General features: G+C 40.8%; 2 protein-coding genes across 7 annotated transcripts in view; both read right to left on the bottom strand.

The window, feature by feature from the left end:
* Window positions 1-361, bottom strand: part of LOC147311082 (abl interactor 2-like) — a 34811-nt gene extending 34450 nt beyond the window's left edge. For all 6 annotated transcript variants that reach the window (XM_086267818.1, XM_086267821.1, XM_086267820.1 and 3 more), the window contains exon 1: window positions 64-361. In XM_086267818.1, coding sequence (XP_086123944.1) covers window positions 64-180 — 117 coding nt within the window. In that variant the 5' untranslated portion in view covers window positions 181-361. The remainder of the gene's footprint in view (window positions 1-63) is intronic.
* A 137-nt stretch (window positions 362-498) lies between these two features.
* LOC147311081 (transmembrane protein 237A-like) lies at window positions 499-18448 on the bottom strand. Its single transcript, XM_086267824.1, has 11 exons — window positions 18202-18448; window positions 9980-10061; window positions 9752-9880; window positions 9274-9379; window positions 6721-6875; window positions 5308-5428; window positions 4195-4386; window positions 3675-3748; window positions 2530-2617; window positions 1774-1895; window positions 499-1120 (listed from the first exon to the last, which is right to left on the bottom strand). The coding sequence occupies exons 2-11, from the start codon at window positions 10047-10049 to the stop codon at window positions 1053-1055; spliced, it is 1125 nt and encodes a 374-aa protein (XP_086123950.1). The 5' UTR covers window positions 10050-10061; window positions 18202-18448; the 3' UTR covers window positions 499-1052.
* Between the last annotated feature and the right edge of the window lie 235 nt (window positions 18449-18683).

Genomic DNA, 18683 nt, shown 5'->3' with positions numbered 1-18683 from the left:
ACATTGCCTCGATGTGTCATTTCACCCAACTTATACACTTGCTGCTTAAATATGAGCATGTACCTGGACATAGTTGCTTTCGCAGTACTCCGCGACTCTTTCCAGGTTGGTAAAACTGTCCAACAACGCTCTTCGTCCCGCAGGAATTTCCTCCTCCAGCAGCATCTGCAGCTCCGCCATTTTTACATGGCTTTTACTACACGGCTGCAGCGCGCGCTGAATGGATGGATCCTAGCGCCTTCAGGGGCTGTGCGGAAATCTCATTATTGTGATGGCATGAAGAAAAGTGAGCGAGTGGAAGTGCTCCGAGGGACTACCAGGCACAAGTGTAGAGCCCACAGTCGTAAGGTGGGGCCATGATATTGTTTCGTTTGACTGTTTAACCTTCTTTTTAGGGAATGTTAATCAAAGTCACGCAAAACATCTCGGAAACGACTACAAACTCTTATGAAATACATGCAGGAGGTGATGCAAATGATGACGGCAAAAGAGGCAAAAAGAGCTCGGAAATATTACAATGACTTATAAAACAGCTACAAACAAACAAGGCACACAAAATGACATCAAAGGGATACACAAAAGGATGGCTACAGATACATCCAAAGACATGCAAAGTGACTTCCCAATTACAACACAAGGCATCAAAAATGCTGTTGTGTATACAAATTGGTATAGGCAAAATGGGTAAAATGACCACAAACAGAAAACACACAAAGACACAAAAACTGATGAGAACACAAAACACAACAGACACACAAAATGACTTCACAGACAAAACTGCTAAAAGGTGCAAACGACCATAAGCAAAAATAGAGGAATGAAAATAATACAAACATTTACAAGTGGAGTACAAACACCAGAAAGTATTTTATGCTCTTCTGGCGCTTATTCCCCTGCAGAAGTATCAACCACCTATCACCATATAGCCTTTATTAGTTTATTTGCAAAATCAGTTCAAACACAAAGCTACATTATACAACAACATAAATGAAATTAGTAAAACAGACTTGGAGTCAAAGACAGAGACAAAGACACAGTGAGAGAGAAGGTTTTCAGGCCGGAATCTCCAGGTTCTCATCTCCTCTCGGGTATCCCTCCACTTCCATTGTCATCAAAAACTCTGCAAAAGGAAATCCAGACCATCAGCTTACATTTCTACAAAGCGCGCACACACTGGCTTGATGACATGTGAATGTCTGCCTCGTGTTTTAGGGTTTGAACATGTTTCACTTTGCTTCTATCTAGTGGTGATGTAAAGAATGACACCTGGAACACAGCAATGCATCAAAAGTATTACTTTTATACTTTGTACAGCTACATTTAAATGAAAAAAAAGTGATGTGTCATTAATCCTTCAGGCTACTTGGTGTATTTGGAGTCCAGGAGACTCCATGTGCGTGTGCTGTGTGGCCAAAACACCTGGCAAATCCTACAGAAGCCTTTTACGATTTCTGTTGTTGTAGTTTTATTACCATGTTTTTAGTTTATTTCACTGTTTCCACAGGATTTGAAGTATCATTAAAGTTTCCTGTTTGCTCAAGAAGGTGTCCCCAAAGTTAAGTAACATCCCTCTGTGTGATTTTTACATTTCAATTTCTATAAAAAAAAAAGTTTTGTAGCTTAAAAGGAATACATATTTGTTATGAGCAATAGTGTATTTTTGTACAAGTAATGCAAAAGACCAGAGAACTGTACTTAACTACATTTGGTTACTTTCATCACTGGATGATGGAATGTCTCAAGTCATATCAGGTTAGTTTTAGCTAAACTTGCCTTCTGTGTAGTCGATGTCCGGTCGTGTGGAGACGACGGCCCAGGCCACGCCCACCAACAGCGCCACCACCAGGTTCACCACAATCCACGGCCGCAGGATCTGCTGCTCTGAACCAGGAGGCCTGCAGGACATGAGGGGTTAAATAGCAGTTATTATTTTACCATTCCATGTCAAGATTGAGTCCTCAGGAGGGTTTTCCAGCCATGATAAGGAGAAAATAGCAGAACTCCAAGTTAAGTTTAATAAAGGTGCAATGGTGCCTCAGGTCTCAGTGTTGTTAAAAGGAAGATGTTCCTTTTATGTGGAAATGTGTGAATGTTTTCTGGACACTTTTGGTTTTTAAAAGAGTTTTGTTTTTAAATCTGCCATACAATTAAAATGTAAGTATTACTCAATATATAGAAAGATATTCAAATTAGTTTCATCATGGGAAAAAACAACATTTGACTACAATTGCCTGAAAATGCCTAAAAATGGCTAAAAATAAACTTCTCATACACGTTTAGTGTTCTACTAGAACCACAGAAATACTAATAAAGTATTGTATATAATGTAAATGTAAAACACCTGCTTTTAAACCATCCTGCATCAGATATTTCCTTTTAGCCCTTTAAGCTCCTATCAGTTTTTAAATTCAGTTGCCATGTCAACCTTGAACTTTTTGTGGAAAGTATTGCTTTCATCTGTTTTCCTCTTTGCTTTTCCAAGATCACGCTAAAAATGTTGACTTATAAAAATGAAAACAAAAATCTCACCACAGAGTCTCATTGGCAGTGGGATACAGGTTGATGCGATCGCTGGCCATTTGCTGGCTGAGGGACAGGATCAGGGCTATAAAATACACTGAGCACACAAAGAGAGAAGATGTTTGGATACTTACAGGCATTTAAAAAATAACATTTTTTCAGTTTTCTATGAGATCCTGTGAAAAACCAGTAAGAAAATAAAAAATGACCAGGTCCAACATGCCTAGGTTCAAGATTCATTAGCTTTAGATCTACCTTAACCGGCCTTACAGTGAGTAATTGTTTTCTCAATGACTTTATCAGTCTCTAACATTGTTGTGGAGGAATTTTGGCCCACTCTTCTTTAAACCTTGGATCTTTCAAATTTGTAGGCATTTGTTCATGCGCAGCTCTATGAAGCCCCACAGCATTTAAGTGCGAATGAGGTTTGAATTTGCTGCCAAGCTGGCGATCATTGTTCTTTTACATGACCCAGGGTAAGCCAAATATTACCTGTCAGACAGATGACTTCGCTTTTGAATACTTTGATATGCAGAGGCGTTCATGGTTGACTCCATTAGTACAAGGTGTCCAGGTCATGACGCTACAAAACTAGCCCAGCTCAATATCCTTCCACCACTGTGCTTGACAGTTAGTATGAGGTATTTGTGCTGATATGCTGTGTTTGGTTTTCTCTAAACTGTCCTTTGTATTATGGCCAAACATCTCCACTTTGTCTTGTTTCAGAGGTCCTGTGGTTTGTTCACATGTAACTTTGCTAACCCAAGCCGTGCTGCCATATCCTTTTAAGAGAAAAAGAGGTTTCCTCCTGGCAAACTTTACTTTTACTTCTTAAGGTTGCTAGGAGAACACTGAGATGTAGCTCTTGGTTTTCCTGCAATTTTTAACTGCACAGTCTGACCGTGGGGGGAATTTGGTGCTATGTCCACTCCTGGACTTTGGAATGACAGACCAGCAAATTGCTAAAGCCTTGATATAATTGAATTAATCAGGTGCATTTGATTAGCAGTACCTGGGTCCTACTTACTCTTGTAATTTCTATGGAGGGAGTAAAGGTGTATTCTAGTTTTTTTACAGGACTGCATAGTCCTTAACCACATTAAGGCCTTAACATCAACATCGTCATCATTCTGCTTTTGTCTTGTCTTACTTACAGAAGGAAGCCAGAGCGACAGGATCCAGGGTGAGGAAGCCTCTCAGGGCCATGGAGGCCTTGGCCAGGTTCACTCTGCAGATGATGCAAAACAGCAAGGCTGTTACTTTTCATCTTCTTATTTATTCAAGTCAACAATTCCTGTCCAGCGGGAATTTGGACAATTATGAGACTATTTCTTTCAATTGCTGGTGGAAATACAGGTCTCCAGTACATGTTTCCACCAAGTGCAGATTCTTAATTTCTTTTAAATTATAAGAGCAGTGAAATTTGGGGATCGTTAGTTTAACATTTGAGATGAACAAAATACAAGAACAATTAAAACAATAAGAGCTGAAAGATATAATGTAAAAATGCATAAGTTGAATAATTAAAGATTCTTCAAAGATAATTAATATGACATGATAAAGTCCACAAACTGAACCGCACTCCTTTAAGTAGCTTAAACAGTGACATGGGTTCCACCTCCGCTTCGCAATGAGACTGCAGAGGTAGACTTCTGAGTTATTAAACTCACAAACCTGTCAAATGCAGACACAGTGCTGATGGCCAGCAGCAGGTAGAGCAGAGACTGAGCTGGGTAGGCCAGCAGGTGGTACTGCTGCAACAGGTTGGGGAGCGTGGTCATCTGCTCGCCCGCTAAGACGTACACAACAATGATGTTCCACACTGCGAAGCCGGCCAGAAAACCGTGGCAGAACAGACCTATCACCCTGCAGGTGGAGATCACACCACAGGACCACGTTAAACTGGTTTCATGGCAGCTACTCATGCTACTCATTGAAAGTCTTTGTTTCTCTGTGACAAAACAAGAGAAAAGAACTGCTGAATTGGTGTATTTAGGACCACTGCAGTATGGTGGCACAGTATGTGAAATATTTTATATCAGATATATGTTCACCAGACACTTCATTAGTTACACCTTGCTAGTACAGGGTTAGAACTCCTTTTGCCTTCTGAACTCTCTGAATTCTTTGTGGCATTATTCAACAAGGTGGAGGAAACATTCTGGTCCATGATGACATGCTGGTGCACATTTCCTATTCCAGGTGCTCTTTTGGTTTGAGATCTGGTGACTGTGAAGGGTATTTGAATACAATGAACTCATATTTAAGAAACTAGTTTGAGATGATCTGAGCTTTGTGACATGGTGCATTATTCTGCTGGAAGCAGCCATTGGAATACAGGTGCACTGTGGTGATAAAGCCATGTTTAAATGATGCTTAGTTGGTACTAAAGGGCCCAAAGTTTGCCCACATACCATTACTCCATCATACCCAGCCCAGCCGAACCTTTGATATAAGCAAGGAGGGGGTCCATGATTTCAAATTCTGAGCCTGCCAGCCTGTCACTAATACATACTATACTATCATACTCAGACCAGTCTGTCTGGTACTAAGAACCACGCTGCATTCGAAGTCACTTAAATCACTTTTCTTCTTCATTCTGATGCTCAGTCGGAACTTCAGCAGTTTGTCTTAATCATGTCTACATATCTAAATGCATTCGTTTGCTGCCATGTGACTGGCTGAGTAGACATGTATAAGATACATAACAGTTTGAAACAGCTGCTGCAGCTAGCTCCTGCCAGTGTTAATGTAACCCATTCTATGTGTATGTGTGTGTCTGCAGACCTGAAGCTGCTGTGGACTCGTATTGCAACATCTCTGGTGGTCCAGAGCTGTCTCGGTTCCATGTAGTCATCCATCAACTCAGAGTGTCGGAGATGCTCCACTCGCTCTCCCTGAAACCGCCCTGAACACACACACACACACACACACACACACACACACACACACACACACACACACTTATGTTTCCATCACTTCAATTTTCTGGAGAAAATAATCCGAACCAGATCCAAACCTCAGAATCCAGCCATTGTCTAAGAACATAATAATAAACATTATTGGGAGTTAAGTGAACTTGTTTTTAACATTCACAGCTTTACATGTTGACCAGTCAAATTATTCTTTGTCCTGAGCTTTATTGGATGGGGACAGTGAAGATAGAAAGATAGAGGAAGACATGCAGCAAACAGCCATAGGTTTGTCTCAAACCCAGGCCTACTGCTCTTTGGCCATACAGCAAATGGTCACCTGCTCACCCACTGAGCTAAACCGGGTGCACCGATCTGACATTTAAAAAAAAATGTTTACATTTTGAAATCTTGAAGAGCAGCAATGACATAAATGATCATGCGGTCATTTCAGAGCCAGCAGTCAGTTAAGCCATGCAACACCAAGTGCTTGGAGAGTGTCTGAGGAGATTTGCAGGGTCAGATGAGGTCAGCTGCCAGTGACCTACATAGACAAAGCGCCTGATGGATTAAAGAGGCCAGTGGTCTGGCTAGGAAGGTAATTCTAATTTTTATTCAAAAAATTAAAAGTAAAACCAACAAACAAAAATTCAAGCAAATTTTATTTTGTGAAATATTACTAAATAATTTATTGGAAAAATCAAAAAATAAAGGGGGCAGATAGGACTCAGGAGGTAAAGCTGGGCACCTACTAATCATGAGTGTGTGTCAGTGTTCTGTTAGTTAACTAACAGAACACTGACACTGTATAGTTTATTTATATATAGAACCATGGTCTTGGAGGAATCATGGTCTTCACTGTGTAATGTACCACTGCACATAGTTGAAATGGCACTAAAGTGACTTGACTTGGCTCATACTATATAACTGCCAGTCCATTTACCACTTAAATGAAATGTTCACTGGTCATGTCATGCCATGGTTTCATTTATAGTATTTAAAGGAAGCAGTTTGTAGAGTTTGAAACTTCTAGATGCTTTTCTGCATTTAGCTTCAGCCAATACCTTTTGATTAGCCTTGTCTCATGCTCTCTTTCTTTATGGTAGATTTTTGTTCTGTTTTCACTGTTTGTTTTTTTCCACTGTTTTCACTGAGATTTGAATTTGAATGCTAATCAATAAAATCAAAAATCAAAATAGCTGTTCACATTCATGGTCAAAAATGAGAAGGATCATCATCCTGCTGCCACGTTGCGTATTTGATCCTGGTAAATCTGATTCATACTCACGGTTCCTCTCCACAAACACTTTGCCAGCTGGATGGCTGTGTCCGTGCGGGGCTGAGAACAGGGAATGCTGGGGGATGGGCGACTGGGAGTCTGTGATGATATCGTCATTTTCTGCTCCCAGATCATTGCTGGAGTGCTCTGTAGCCTTCGCCTTCCTGTCAGGTGACATTGGGAAGAGGGTTTTGTCACATGGCAGCACTAAGTCCATCCATTTATCCAGACTGAAATATGTTACTGCTTTTTAATAACTTTAGTCATTATTAGGTGTGGACACATGGACTGACATGAATATGTCAACATTGAACCCCAAAACAAAAAAACAGCTTTTAATCTCCCCTTTTCTTTTCTTTTTTTGTGAGTTGCCATAGCAACCAGGGACTCTTGCAAGGTGTTAGAAATCCAATGAGTAATTGGAGACAACTGTAATAATCATTATGGCTTTGGTTGTGTACGTCTGCATGCTGGGCTTTGTTATCAGGACATTGCTGACTGTTGCTTTAAGCCAAGCCAACACAGCTTTTTGAGCTGATGGTGAGTCCCAGTTGTTTAACCTTAGTGGGGTTATCACCTCAAATGCTTATGACTGCCCTGTCATGTGCTGGATGACTGATAACCTAAGACATGCTAGACTATCAGCACATAAAGCTCAGAGACCTCTAAAGGCCAGAGTCTACCAAGAGACGCAAGCTTTTCAAAATAAATATGTTTAATTTATGAGTGTAAATGGGAAGTAGGTTTTCCTTTCAAAATCAAATCCTCTATATGTTACACAAACAACTCTTAGTTGTGTCTTTATTCACACAGACTCAGTGTGTCTGTGTGAATATTTTTGCTCACATTGAAAATAAGGGACAGTGTAATAGGAGATAAGTTGAATAAAAGGTGATAACCTCAGCTGTTAGTTAGCTACATTAAGCTGCCATCAGGGCCTTTTACCTTCCATTACCTCTTATTACTGTCAAATAGCTCATCTCCATAACAATAGCTCTCATTGGCTCATAACTGATCTAAACAACAGGTGCATTGGCAATTTACTGATTTATAGATATGGTAGTACAAATCCTTTTGTTTGTTTTGTTCTTGTAAACCCTTTTGCTGGGATGGCGTGAAAAATAGAGACACACAAACAAAAAGAATGCAATCATAAAAACATGATTATGAAAAATATTACCATTTTCAGTCTTATTACTGTGACACGTTTAAAAGAAGGTGGCACATCTTCTTCTATTAATACATGTGAAAATTAAAGAAATCAGATGCTGTGGTTCTGGAAGCAAAATGTTGATTGCAAGCAGGCCAGTTTAGTACCTCGACTCTTATAGTGTAGAACTATGCTGTTGTAATGTGTGCATAATGTAATCTGGCATTGTTGTGTTGAAACAAGACCATTCTGGGAAAACATTTTGGGGATTTTGATTTTTCATTACCTGTATATATGAATTTTTACAGCTCACCTTTGCTTTTCAATTCCATATTCATATTTTGTAAATTTAGGCTATGAAATGTAGAAGTTTACACATTAACTTGGCAAAGGAAAGATTACTGGTTCAAATCCCCTATGAGGTTACATCAAACAAAAAAATGAGCGTTTAGTGACAAAAGACAGACCAGGAAACACTAACTCCAGGAGTACTGCTTCCATGATATTATCTTGGTAAGTAGCAGTACAGAAATATCCAAGAGTTATATCTCAGTTTACAAAGGTGTTTCTGAATAAAACACAATACAGCTGGAACAATGTCCTTTTGGCTATAATGCACATGCATGCTACATTTGGAGAAAAAACTGCATATCAGCACAATTACGTCACACCGACTGTCAAGCACTGTGGTAAACTACGGATGAATTGGGCTTTTTTTGCTGCCACAGGATCTGGACGCCTTGCAATCACTGCGTTGACCATGTACTCCTATCATGCAGCAGGACAACATGCTCAGTACAGCAGCAAATATGAAGGAGAATGGACCAGATTTCCTCCAGTGTGAGAGACTGATAAAGTTATGCAGAAAATGATTACTTTAAGTTATTGCTGCTAAAGAGGTTTTCCTTTCCACTGTTGCTAAGTGCTCATTCATAGGGAGTTGTGTGACTATTCAAGGTTTCTCTGTAATGTAGGTCTTTATCTAACAATATAACACATCTTTGGGCAGCTGTTTTTATGATTTGGCACTATATAAGTAAAACTCCGCTGAACTGAATTGAATTGCATTGAACTGAAATTGGTTTTACAAGCTACTGAATCATTGGTTGTGTTTTGCTTATTACCAAAGTCCTATGAAAACATTCTTTTTCATATTACTGACAGTGACTAAGTTTAACTTTTGACATCACTTCAGCTAAAGCTAACTGCCACAGTTTACTAATGATTACCTTTACCATAGTTAATGCTGCTGCTTGTACTTTCCTAATTTGATTCCTGACTGTCACAAATGACGAGTGAACTCTTTACTGAATAAAAAACTGAACGGATTAGTTCTTTGGATGCATTTTCCCATCAGTGTTGGTTTCCCATCTAGCTCAAATATGAGGATCTGACCTAATGCTGGTACTCACCTCTTCCTTTTTGTCCTCCTGGTTACAGCGACATTCATTTCTTCTCCATCTATCACTGATTCAGCAATGTTGCCATTTGGCATATCAGCATGCTCTGTTTCGTGCTCTGACAAAGAAATATATGATGTGAAAGCTTTGAAGGTCACAGTTGTCAATCATGATTGTTAGCTGAGGCCCTTTATTTTTTTTAATCTCGCTTGTTGTCATGCAGCCCATCATCTAACATCTAATTTATTCTGTGCCTTTAGAACTCCCACTGCCTCTATGACAATTACAGGAAAACTGGCATATGTAACAAGAAACAGAATGGGTGTAAAGTACATGTGAAAAAAAATCATGCAAATTCTGATCAAACAGACTGAAAGAAAGAATCAGAAATTCAGACGTACTTTTTGTCTTCTGTATAGAATTAGTATTGCCTCTGGATTTGGGTCACAACCTTTTACACATGTGTTAAAGCTAGTAAAGGTTTTGTTACCAACTGTAGGTGCCTTCTTCTTCTTCTTCTTCTTCTGTGGTGCTAGATCCTGTGGCTCTGGGGTCAAAGGGTCTCTACTGTCAGAATGGCTCCTGTTGATCACTTCCTCCATCTCCACATCCAGGGCGACTAGAACAGAACAAAAGAGAAGAAAACAAAATAAAAATACTGGACGATAGAATACATTTTCATTTAAACTACAGGTAGTAGTGACTGTCACTCCCTCACCGTCTCCCTGCTCTTCCTCATCAACAACCTCTTTCTTCACCTTCTTTTTCTTGTTCTTGACAGCTGGCATTGTGTCGTTTTTCTGTAAGGAGCACAAAGAGAAAGACAGAAAAAGTCTTTATAAAATCAATCACAAATCTCTCTCAGTGTCTCACAGAATATCTCCCTTTAGAAAGCAATTCAGGTCAGTTAATTCATGTTAATGAGGATATTGAGGTGACTAGTGGTGATGCCAGTTTGAGATAAATGGATTAGGCTGAAGCTCTGAGGACAAGTGGTTAAGAAGCACACCATAAAGCACAAAGCACATGGTTTGGTGAAGAGCACCATTTGTAACACACTACACTGTAATGGACTGAAATCTTGGGGCATCTACAAAGTCCTTATGCTTAAGAAGGCACATCTAAATGATTCATACAAGGCTTGGAATAAAGTGCTCTGGTCAAAAGAAACCAAAATCGAGCTCTCTGGCAGGAAGAGGAATGCTGATCATGATCCAGAAAACACCATCCCAGCAGTTAAGCATGGAGGTGGAAACTATATGCTTTGGACTGTTTAGCTGCTGAGGGTAAAAGACGATTTCACTGCATCAAGGGTCACTGGATGGGGTTACGTGAGGTAAAATCAAGGACAAGAAGGCGTGGCAAAAGAAGTACATTAAGGTCATGGAGTGATGTAGCCAGTCTCCTAACCTCAGTCAGGAGAAATGTGTGGAAGGAGCTGACACTTGGAAGTTGCCAAGCAGCAGCAAAAGAAACCTAACAGATTTAGAGTTTGTGTAAAGAGGAGTGGGCCAAAATCCATCCTGAGATGTGTGCAGACCTGGTGACCAACTGCAAAAAACGTGGTATTGTTGTGCTTTCCAACAATGGTTTCTCCACCAAATACAACGTTATGTTTGGCTTGAGGATCAAATAATTATTTTCCCCACTGTAAGTTTAATTAGCCCAACTGAGAATCAAACATAGCGTTTTGTCCTACCTGCCCAATGAATGGAGACACTTTAGGCAATATATTTATGCACCACTCCTAAGGCCTAAACAAAAAATGCTTGAGTAAAATTGAGAAGATCAGTGACTAGATTACAAAAACGTATACACAGTGACTTTGAAGTACCACAGAGCAAATGCAGTGCTGTACAGTAATGTCATAATTTTGCATTTAACTTCCTCTCTATGAAGAAAGGTGTTGGTGGGTTAAAAAATCCATCATCAAAAATAAAACATCAGTAGCTTGTGCTCACAATGCATTTGAGCAAACTTTCGAACACGTTATCATCTAACATTTAAATGAAGGAATGATAGACGTGGAAAAAATGAGAGAAGTTGTGTTGTAGTAACCTGAGAAACACTGTCAGGTTTAGCAGCTCCAATCACATTCAATATCAGCTACATGTTACTGGTATTAATCTGGTACTGACTGGTTGAAATGTGCTGGTATTTGACTTTTAATGTATTCATATCAATTCTGATGTCAGAACAAAATGTGTCTCTGTGGGTTGTTAAAAATACATGTTAATATAATTTTGACCACATTCAAGACATGTTATAGACTTATTAAATCTCTGGGTAAAATGAATGAATGAATGAATTGATCAGCTTGTAATCCTGAAGAACAGCAAATTGGTTTCAGTGTAACTGCAATTGGCTGGTTAATTGTGGTAACTGATGTTATCTCTAAAATTTTTCCATATCTCTAAAATTAGAAACTTTATGTCTCAGCGTGATTGTGAAAAAACTAGTTCATGCATTTATAACGTCTAGGCTGGACTACTGTAATCTATTATTATTGCTCTGTTGTAGAAACTCCCTGAAAATCCTTTGGTTGATCCAAAATGCTTCAGTGAGAGTATTGACAGGGACTAGAAAGAGAGAGCGATATTCTCCTATAATGGACACTGCAATAAGACCAGGTTGGTGGGGGCTTCCAATGATGGAGAGTTTTTCTTCTTCACTCACTTTTTTCCCACTCACTATGTGTTTATACACCTCTCTGCATTCAATCATTAGTTATTCTCTTCTTGTTTCCCTCCCGTCGACCCCAACTAGTTGTGGCAGATAGCTGCTCCTCCATGAGCCTGGTTCTGCTGGAGGTTTCTGTTAAAGAAGGACGTTTTTCCTTTCCACGCCAAGTGGTTGCTCAAAGAGAGTTACTTGATTGTTGGGGTTTTGTCTGTAGTATTGTAGGATCTATGATCCCTCCTTCATTTGTTGTCACATATGATCCTATTTATAACATCTATAGATCACTTGTATGATGATCTTTTAACATTGTTTTTACTTTTATAAACATTTCTTATTTGAGGTGTGCTTTTCTGCAGATATACTGCAGAATTGGAAATTTACTGTGTTCTGATAGTCTGGCGCCCTGATGCGGCTGTTGTTGTGATTTGGCACTATGTCAGTAAAACTTAATTAAACTTAATAAACTAGTAAGTGCACTGGGAAGTATTCTAAATTTACTAAATTAAGGGCACTTTAGTCTACTTTTTAATTTGTTATGGCAGCGCTCTCCATAATTTACTGCGATATTGAAGGGCAGCACGGTGGCACAGTGGTTAGCACTGTTGCTACACAGCAAGAAGGTCCTGAGTTCAATTCCAACATCAGGCCGGGGTCTTTCTGTGTGGAGTTTGCATGTTCTCCCCGTGTTTGCGTGGGTTCTCTCCGGGTACTCCGGCTTCCTCCCACCGTCCAAAGACATGCAGCTTGTGGGGATAGGTTAATTGGATAATCCAAATTGCCATTAGGTGTGAATGTGAGTGCGAATGGTTGTCTGTCCCTGTGTGTTAGCCCTGCGACAGACTGGCAACCTGACCAGGGTGTACCCCCCTCTCGCCCTATGACAGCTGGGATAGGCTCCAGCGCCCCCCGCGACCCTGAAAAAGGATAAGTGGAAGCGAATGGATGGATGCTTCACATTTGTACTTAATTTTATGCATTTTTCAAGTATTTTTTCAAGTGTGAACAGATCACATGCTTTGTGTCAATTTGGGACACAATGGAAAGGGCACTTGCCTTTGATTCAAAACAATGGCGATGAGCAAGCTAGTACACAGCTAAGGAGCACAGATAACATGACCAAGAAAGTAGACTCTGTGCATTATTATAAATCCTCAAGTGATAATCCCCCCTTAGACTGTCTTGGTGCAAAACCAAGACATAAATCATGTCTCCTGGAAGGGGGAGGACGTATCACAGGCAGGGCACAGCGAGCTGAAATCTCTGAAACCGACTGGCCTTCACTTCCTACGAGACAGAGAAGCTCTTCTACCCCTGTATACGGGAGGAAACAGGACTGGACAACCGTGAATAGGAAGGTTAACAACAAACCTCCAAAACAACTGAATGTGAAACTGCAGAACAGATTTGCTCCACTATCAAAGGACCCTGGATCTATATCGGACAACCATCCATCTAAAAGCAGCGAAGTAAGGTCCGAAAATCTGTTGAAAAGTGAAAGGCCACAGGGAAAGCTAAAGGCTAGGCCTGAAACTCTGATTGTGGGTGACTCTGCCGTAAAGGATGTACAAAGGATGTGCGGTAAGAACACTAAAGTCCTCTGCTTTCCTAAGGATATGGTCAACAACCTGAAGGAGAGAATTCTTCAAATTGCAGATGAATATCCAACTGTGACAAACATTGTTCTGCATACAGGGTCAAACGATGTGTCCAAACAACAGTCGGAGGTTCTGAAACGGGACTTTACTGGATTATTAAATACTGTAAACTCTCTGAATGCAGCTGTATTCATCAGTGGACCTGTACCGCCGGTCAAAGGAGGAGACGAGAGATTCAGCAGGTTGTTTACACTGAATAAATGGCTTATATCAGCATGTGCTGACCACTCAGTGCACTTTATCGACAACTTTAATATTTTTTGGGAACGCAGGCATCTGTTCAAAGCAAATGGATTTAATTTTAACAAGTCAGGGGTGAAACTGTTCACCTCCAACTTGTTTTATTCCATACGTCATCCATCCGTGCTTGGTGCCAAGGCTGAGATAAACGAGGAGTTATCTCATAAAGAGGAACAAACAGTAATCCAAGAACAGACAAAGCCCAGCAGAAACCTTGAGGAGGAGCTCCATTTGCCCCCACCCGGGAAGAGCCTCAGAAAGGAGAGACATCCATGGCATCTGAGGAAGAGCCTCAGAAAGGAGAGACATCTAAGGCAAGAAGAGGGGTCCCTATTTGCCTCCAACTCTCTCAACAACACCAACGACCAGGACAAGGGACCACGACCTTCCCCAGTCCCCCAAACCCCTGACAGGCCATCACCCTCCTCCCCCTCCCTTTCTCCCTCCTCCCCACACCTGAAATTCACTGAGGAGATGATGGAGCGGGTCAATGCTGGGCTCAGATCTACCCCCCGTCCCAATCCCTTTTTGTCCCCCATAAACCCCCCACCAGAGCGGCCAAAGGTTCGCCATTGAGCCCCACCCTCAACAGAGCAATCGAAGTCACATTGCCCAGCCTCGCCCCCCTTAGTTCCTCTTCATGCCCTGTCTCCGCAGTCTGATGCGTGATGTGTGAAGGGTCCGGGCTGTGAGGATTATGGCAGTGGTGACTTTTCCCAGGAGAAGCTGGGACCCTGTTTACTAGAAGGTTTTAAAATTTCTGTACTTTTAGGTGACAGGAGACATGTGGCCTGGTCAAAACACAGAGAGCTGCACTCTAAAAGATCTTTAAACATAGTAAACATACCTTGTGTGCCACAGACTGCTCCCAAACACGAGGGGACAAGTAATACCTCTAAAACACTTAAGTTGGCTTTATTAAACATTAGATCTCTAGCTGGGAAAACATTTTTAATTAATGATTTAATCACTGAGCACAGCCTTGATTTTATGTTTCTAACTGAAACTTGGTTGGACCAAAGTAACAGTGGAGCTGTTCTCATCGAGACGACCCCTCCTAACTACAGTTTTATCAGTGAGGCCAGGGTGAGCAGGAGAGGAGGGGGGGTTGCTGTCTTATTTAATGAATCATTTCAATGTAAGCAGCTATCTCCTGGAAGTTTTCAGTCTTTTGAATATGTGGCTTTACAGCTGAAGGCCCCATCCAAAGTTGTGTTTCTTAATGTTTACAGGCCTCCCAAATACTGCACAGACTTTTTTAATGACCTCAGTGAACTGCTGTCTGTGATCTGTGTTGATTTTGACTGTGTAATTATTGCTGGGGATTTTAACATTCATGTGGACAACCCTCAGGACAAAGGGACTAAAGACCTGAGTAACACTCTGGGCAACTTTGGGCTGACTCAGCATGTAACAGAGGCCACACATAATAGAGGACACACTCTTGACCTACTGATCTCCAAAGGCCTGAGCATTTCAAAGGTTACTGTGTCTGATGTGGGCCTGTCTGATCATTACTGTGTTTTCTTTGAAAGTAAAATCTCAGCCCACACAAATATATCAACAACAGTGATCACAAAACGGTGTATAACTGAACACAGTAGTGCAATTTTTAACCAGGTCTTCCCATTAACACCTGACCTGTCCAGAGGGTCAGTCAATGAGCTCGTCAATAGCTTCAATGCTAACATGTTAAATGTAATGGACACTATTGCTCCCATTAAGGTGAAGGTTATCTCTGGAAGGAAAAAGTCTCCATGGAGAAACTCCACACTGGAGAAAAATGAAAAAAGAGAGTGTAGGAAAGCTGAGCGCAGATGGAGAAAAACAAACCTCCAGGTTCATTATGACATTTATAAAGAGAAACTTCACAATTATAATTTACAACTGAGGAATGCAAGGAGGTCCTACTTCTCTGACATCATCACTAAAAACAGCCATAATGCTCGGGTCTTATTTTCTACAGTTGACAGGCTAACAAACCCTCCTGTGTCAGTGGCAGCTGAACTTCATTCGACCATGGCCTGCAATGACTTTGCCAAATTCTTCACTGAAAAAATCCAAAAAATTAGACAAGCAATTGGTACATCAACAGCAGATCCAGGATATGTACTGTGTCCACCAAAAAACTGTTTAAACACCATGAAACAGTTTCAACCTATTAACAGCAAAGACCTGGAGGACATCTTAGGTAAACTGAACTCCTCCTCCTGCTGTTTAGATGTCCTGCCAACAAGTTTTTTCAAAAAGGTCTCAAAGACTTTAGAGTCAGACCTGTTACAGATCGTCAACTTTTCTTTACTATCAGGTGTGTTTCCAGAATCACTAAAAACTGCTGTAATCAAACCTATACTGAAAAAGGACAATCTTGACAAGACACAAATGAACAACTACAGGCCGATCTCAAATCTCCCGTTTTTAAGTAAGATCATTGAAAAAGCAGTTTCTCAACAGCTCAGTTACTTCTTAAAACAGAATAATTGCTACGATGCCTTCCAGTCAGGTTTTAGACAGAACCACAGCACTGAAACCGCTCTGACCAAAGTGTTTAATGACATATGTCTGAATACAGACAGTGGAAAAATGTCAGTCCTAGTTTTACTGGATCTCAGTGCAGCATTTGATACAGTTGACCACAACATATTACTCAAACGACTGGAGAACTGGGCAGGTCTTTCAGGAACTGTACTAAACTGGTTCAAAACATACTTAGAAAACAGGAAATACTTTGTATCAATAGGTAACTTCACATCTGAGCAGACAAGTATCACATGTGGAGTTCCCCAAGGTTCCATCTTGGGACCCCTTCTGTTTAACATCTACATGCTCCCACTGGCACAGATTATAAACAACAACAAAATAAACTATCACAGCTATGCAGATGACACACAAATATATATCACAATGTCACCAGGAGACCGAGGCCCTGTGCAGGCTCTTGGTAAATGCATTGAGGAAATCAATGACTGGTTGTGCCACAATTTTCTCCAGCTAAACAAAAACAAAACTGAGGTAATAGTCTTTGGCGCCAAAGAAAAACGATTACAGGTCACCAGAGAACTTCAATCTATACATCTAAAAACCACAAACCAGGCGAGAAATTTGGGTGTAGTGATGGATGCAGACCTAAACTTAGAAAAACACATTAAGACAATAACAAAGTCAGCTTACTATCACCTCAAGAATATATCAAGGATAAAAGATCTGATGTCTCAACAGGACCTGGAAAAACTAGTCCATGCATTCATCTTTAGTAGGCTTGATTACTGTAACAGCATCTTTACAGGTCTACCTAAAAAATCAGTCAGACAACTACAGCTCATTCAGAACTCTGCTGCTCGAGTCCTCACTAAGACCAAAACAGTGGACCACATCAGTCCAGCTCTGAGGTCTTTACACTGGCTGCCTGTCCGTCAGAGGATAGACTTTAAAGTTCTGATGCTGGCCTATAAAGCTCTGAATGGTTTAGGACCAAAATACATCAATGACCTCCTGACCCAGTATGAACCATCCAGATCCCTCAGGTCATCTGGATCCGGTCTTTTATCAGTTCCCAGAGTCAGAACCAGACACGGAGAAGCTGCATTCAGCTTTTATGCTCCTTATATCTGGAACAAACTCCCAGAAAGCCTCAGATCAGCTGAAACACTCAGTTTATTTAAATCCAGGTTGAAGACTCACCTGTTCTCAGCTGCATTTGAATAAAGCACCAAATCCACACTTTAAGCTTAAATTTCAAAACTTACACTAACTACTGATTTTATCTACTGTTCTGATTTTATCTGTTTTGACTTTATATACTGTTGTTTGTTTGTTTGTTTGTTAATTAGTTAGTTAGTTTATTTGCTTGTTTTATTCAATTTTAAATCATGCTTTTTATTTGTTCTTGTTTCTAATGTCTCTGTAAAGCACTTTGAATCACCTTGTTGTTGAATTGTGCTATACAAATAAACTTGCCTTGCCTTGCCTTGGTGTTGAGACTAACCATCAGGGTGGCAGCTGGACAGTGTGACCCAACCATCATATGGCCCCCTATGAGCAAGCACTTTGGCGACAGTGGGAAGGAAAAACTCCCTTTTAACAGGAAAAAACCTCCAGCAGAACCAGGCTCAGGGAGGGGCGGCCTTCTGCTGCGACCAGTTGGGGTGAGAGAAGAAAGGGTAAATGCAGTGGCCTGGGTTTGAGTCCTACCTGAGGCCCCTCTCTGTGTCCTACAGCATTTTCCCAAAATGAGCTTTGGAAGCCAGACTTTCTTAAAAGTAGAATAGATATTAGCCTAATAAATGTAACAACTTTGACTCAACCCTCAGTAAAAGTTTTGTAAGTGTACAGAATAATCATTTTAGCATATATCTGTCCTTACCTGTGCAGCTGAGTGTGTCTGTGGCTGTGCAGAGGAAACACCACAGACCGTCCTCGTCTGTGTCTGACCTTATCCAGCTGAAGGAAAGCTTCTCAGTAAAAACTCCCCTCTCTTAATTTAAAAGAGGAAATAAAAGACGAGAAGGTGGGGCGAAGCAGGAAGAAGACATAGAGAAGGCAGCTCGCCCGGCTTTGAGACTTGTCTTAGGGTTTAGAGTGACAGGTGGATCATGTGCTGAGCTGTGCTTTGTGGTTGGCGGATCAGTTGTGATGTCACCTGCTGGCTGCACTTCAAATAAGCCATGGATGCTGATAATCTCTCAGTTGTTCTCTCGGGAGATCCAATCACTGGTTACTCTGCAGCTCAGTCATCACGAAAAAGAACCAGGTCCAACTCTTCTCCGCCCGTACCTTGATACACATATTCCCATCTGATATTAAAACACAGAGTAAATTTTGTAGCACAATAGGAAGGTTTTAGGG

The sequence above is a fragment of the Aulonocara sp. 'chitande type north' Nkhata Bay genome, linkage group LG16, assembly GCF_057382095.1.
Source record: "Aulonocara sp. 'chitande type north' Nkhata Bay isolate Kocher_YH1m ecotype deep benthic linkage group LG16, A_spYH_male_GT1.1, whole genome shotgun sequence".
Taxonomy (NCBI): Eukaryota; Metazoa; Chordata; class Actinopteri; order Cichliformes; family Cichlidae; genus Aulonocara; species Aulonocara sp. 'chitande type north' Nkhata Bay.
Note: the sequence above shows the minus strand (reverse complement) of the source record. Positions and strands in the feature narration are given on the sequence as shown.

Coding starts and splice junctions, on each gene's coding strand:
- LOC147311081 (XM_086267824.1), bottom strand. CDS start 10,049: ATGCCAGCTGTCAAGAACAAGAAAAAGAAGGTGAAGAAAGAGGTTGTT. Junction 5,429..6,720: donor AGTGTTTGTGGAGAGGAACC/GTGAGTATGAAT, acceptor GTGTGTGTTCAG/GGCGGTTTCAGGGAGAGCGA. Junction 2,618..3,674: donor TGTCGCTCTGGCTTCCTTCT/GTAAGTAAGACA, acceptor TTGTGTGCTCAG/TGTATTTTATAGCCCTGATC.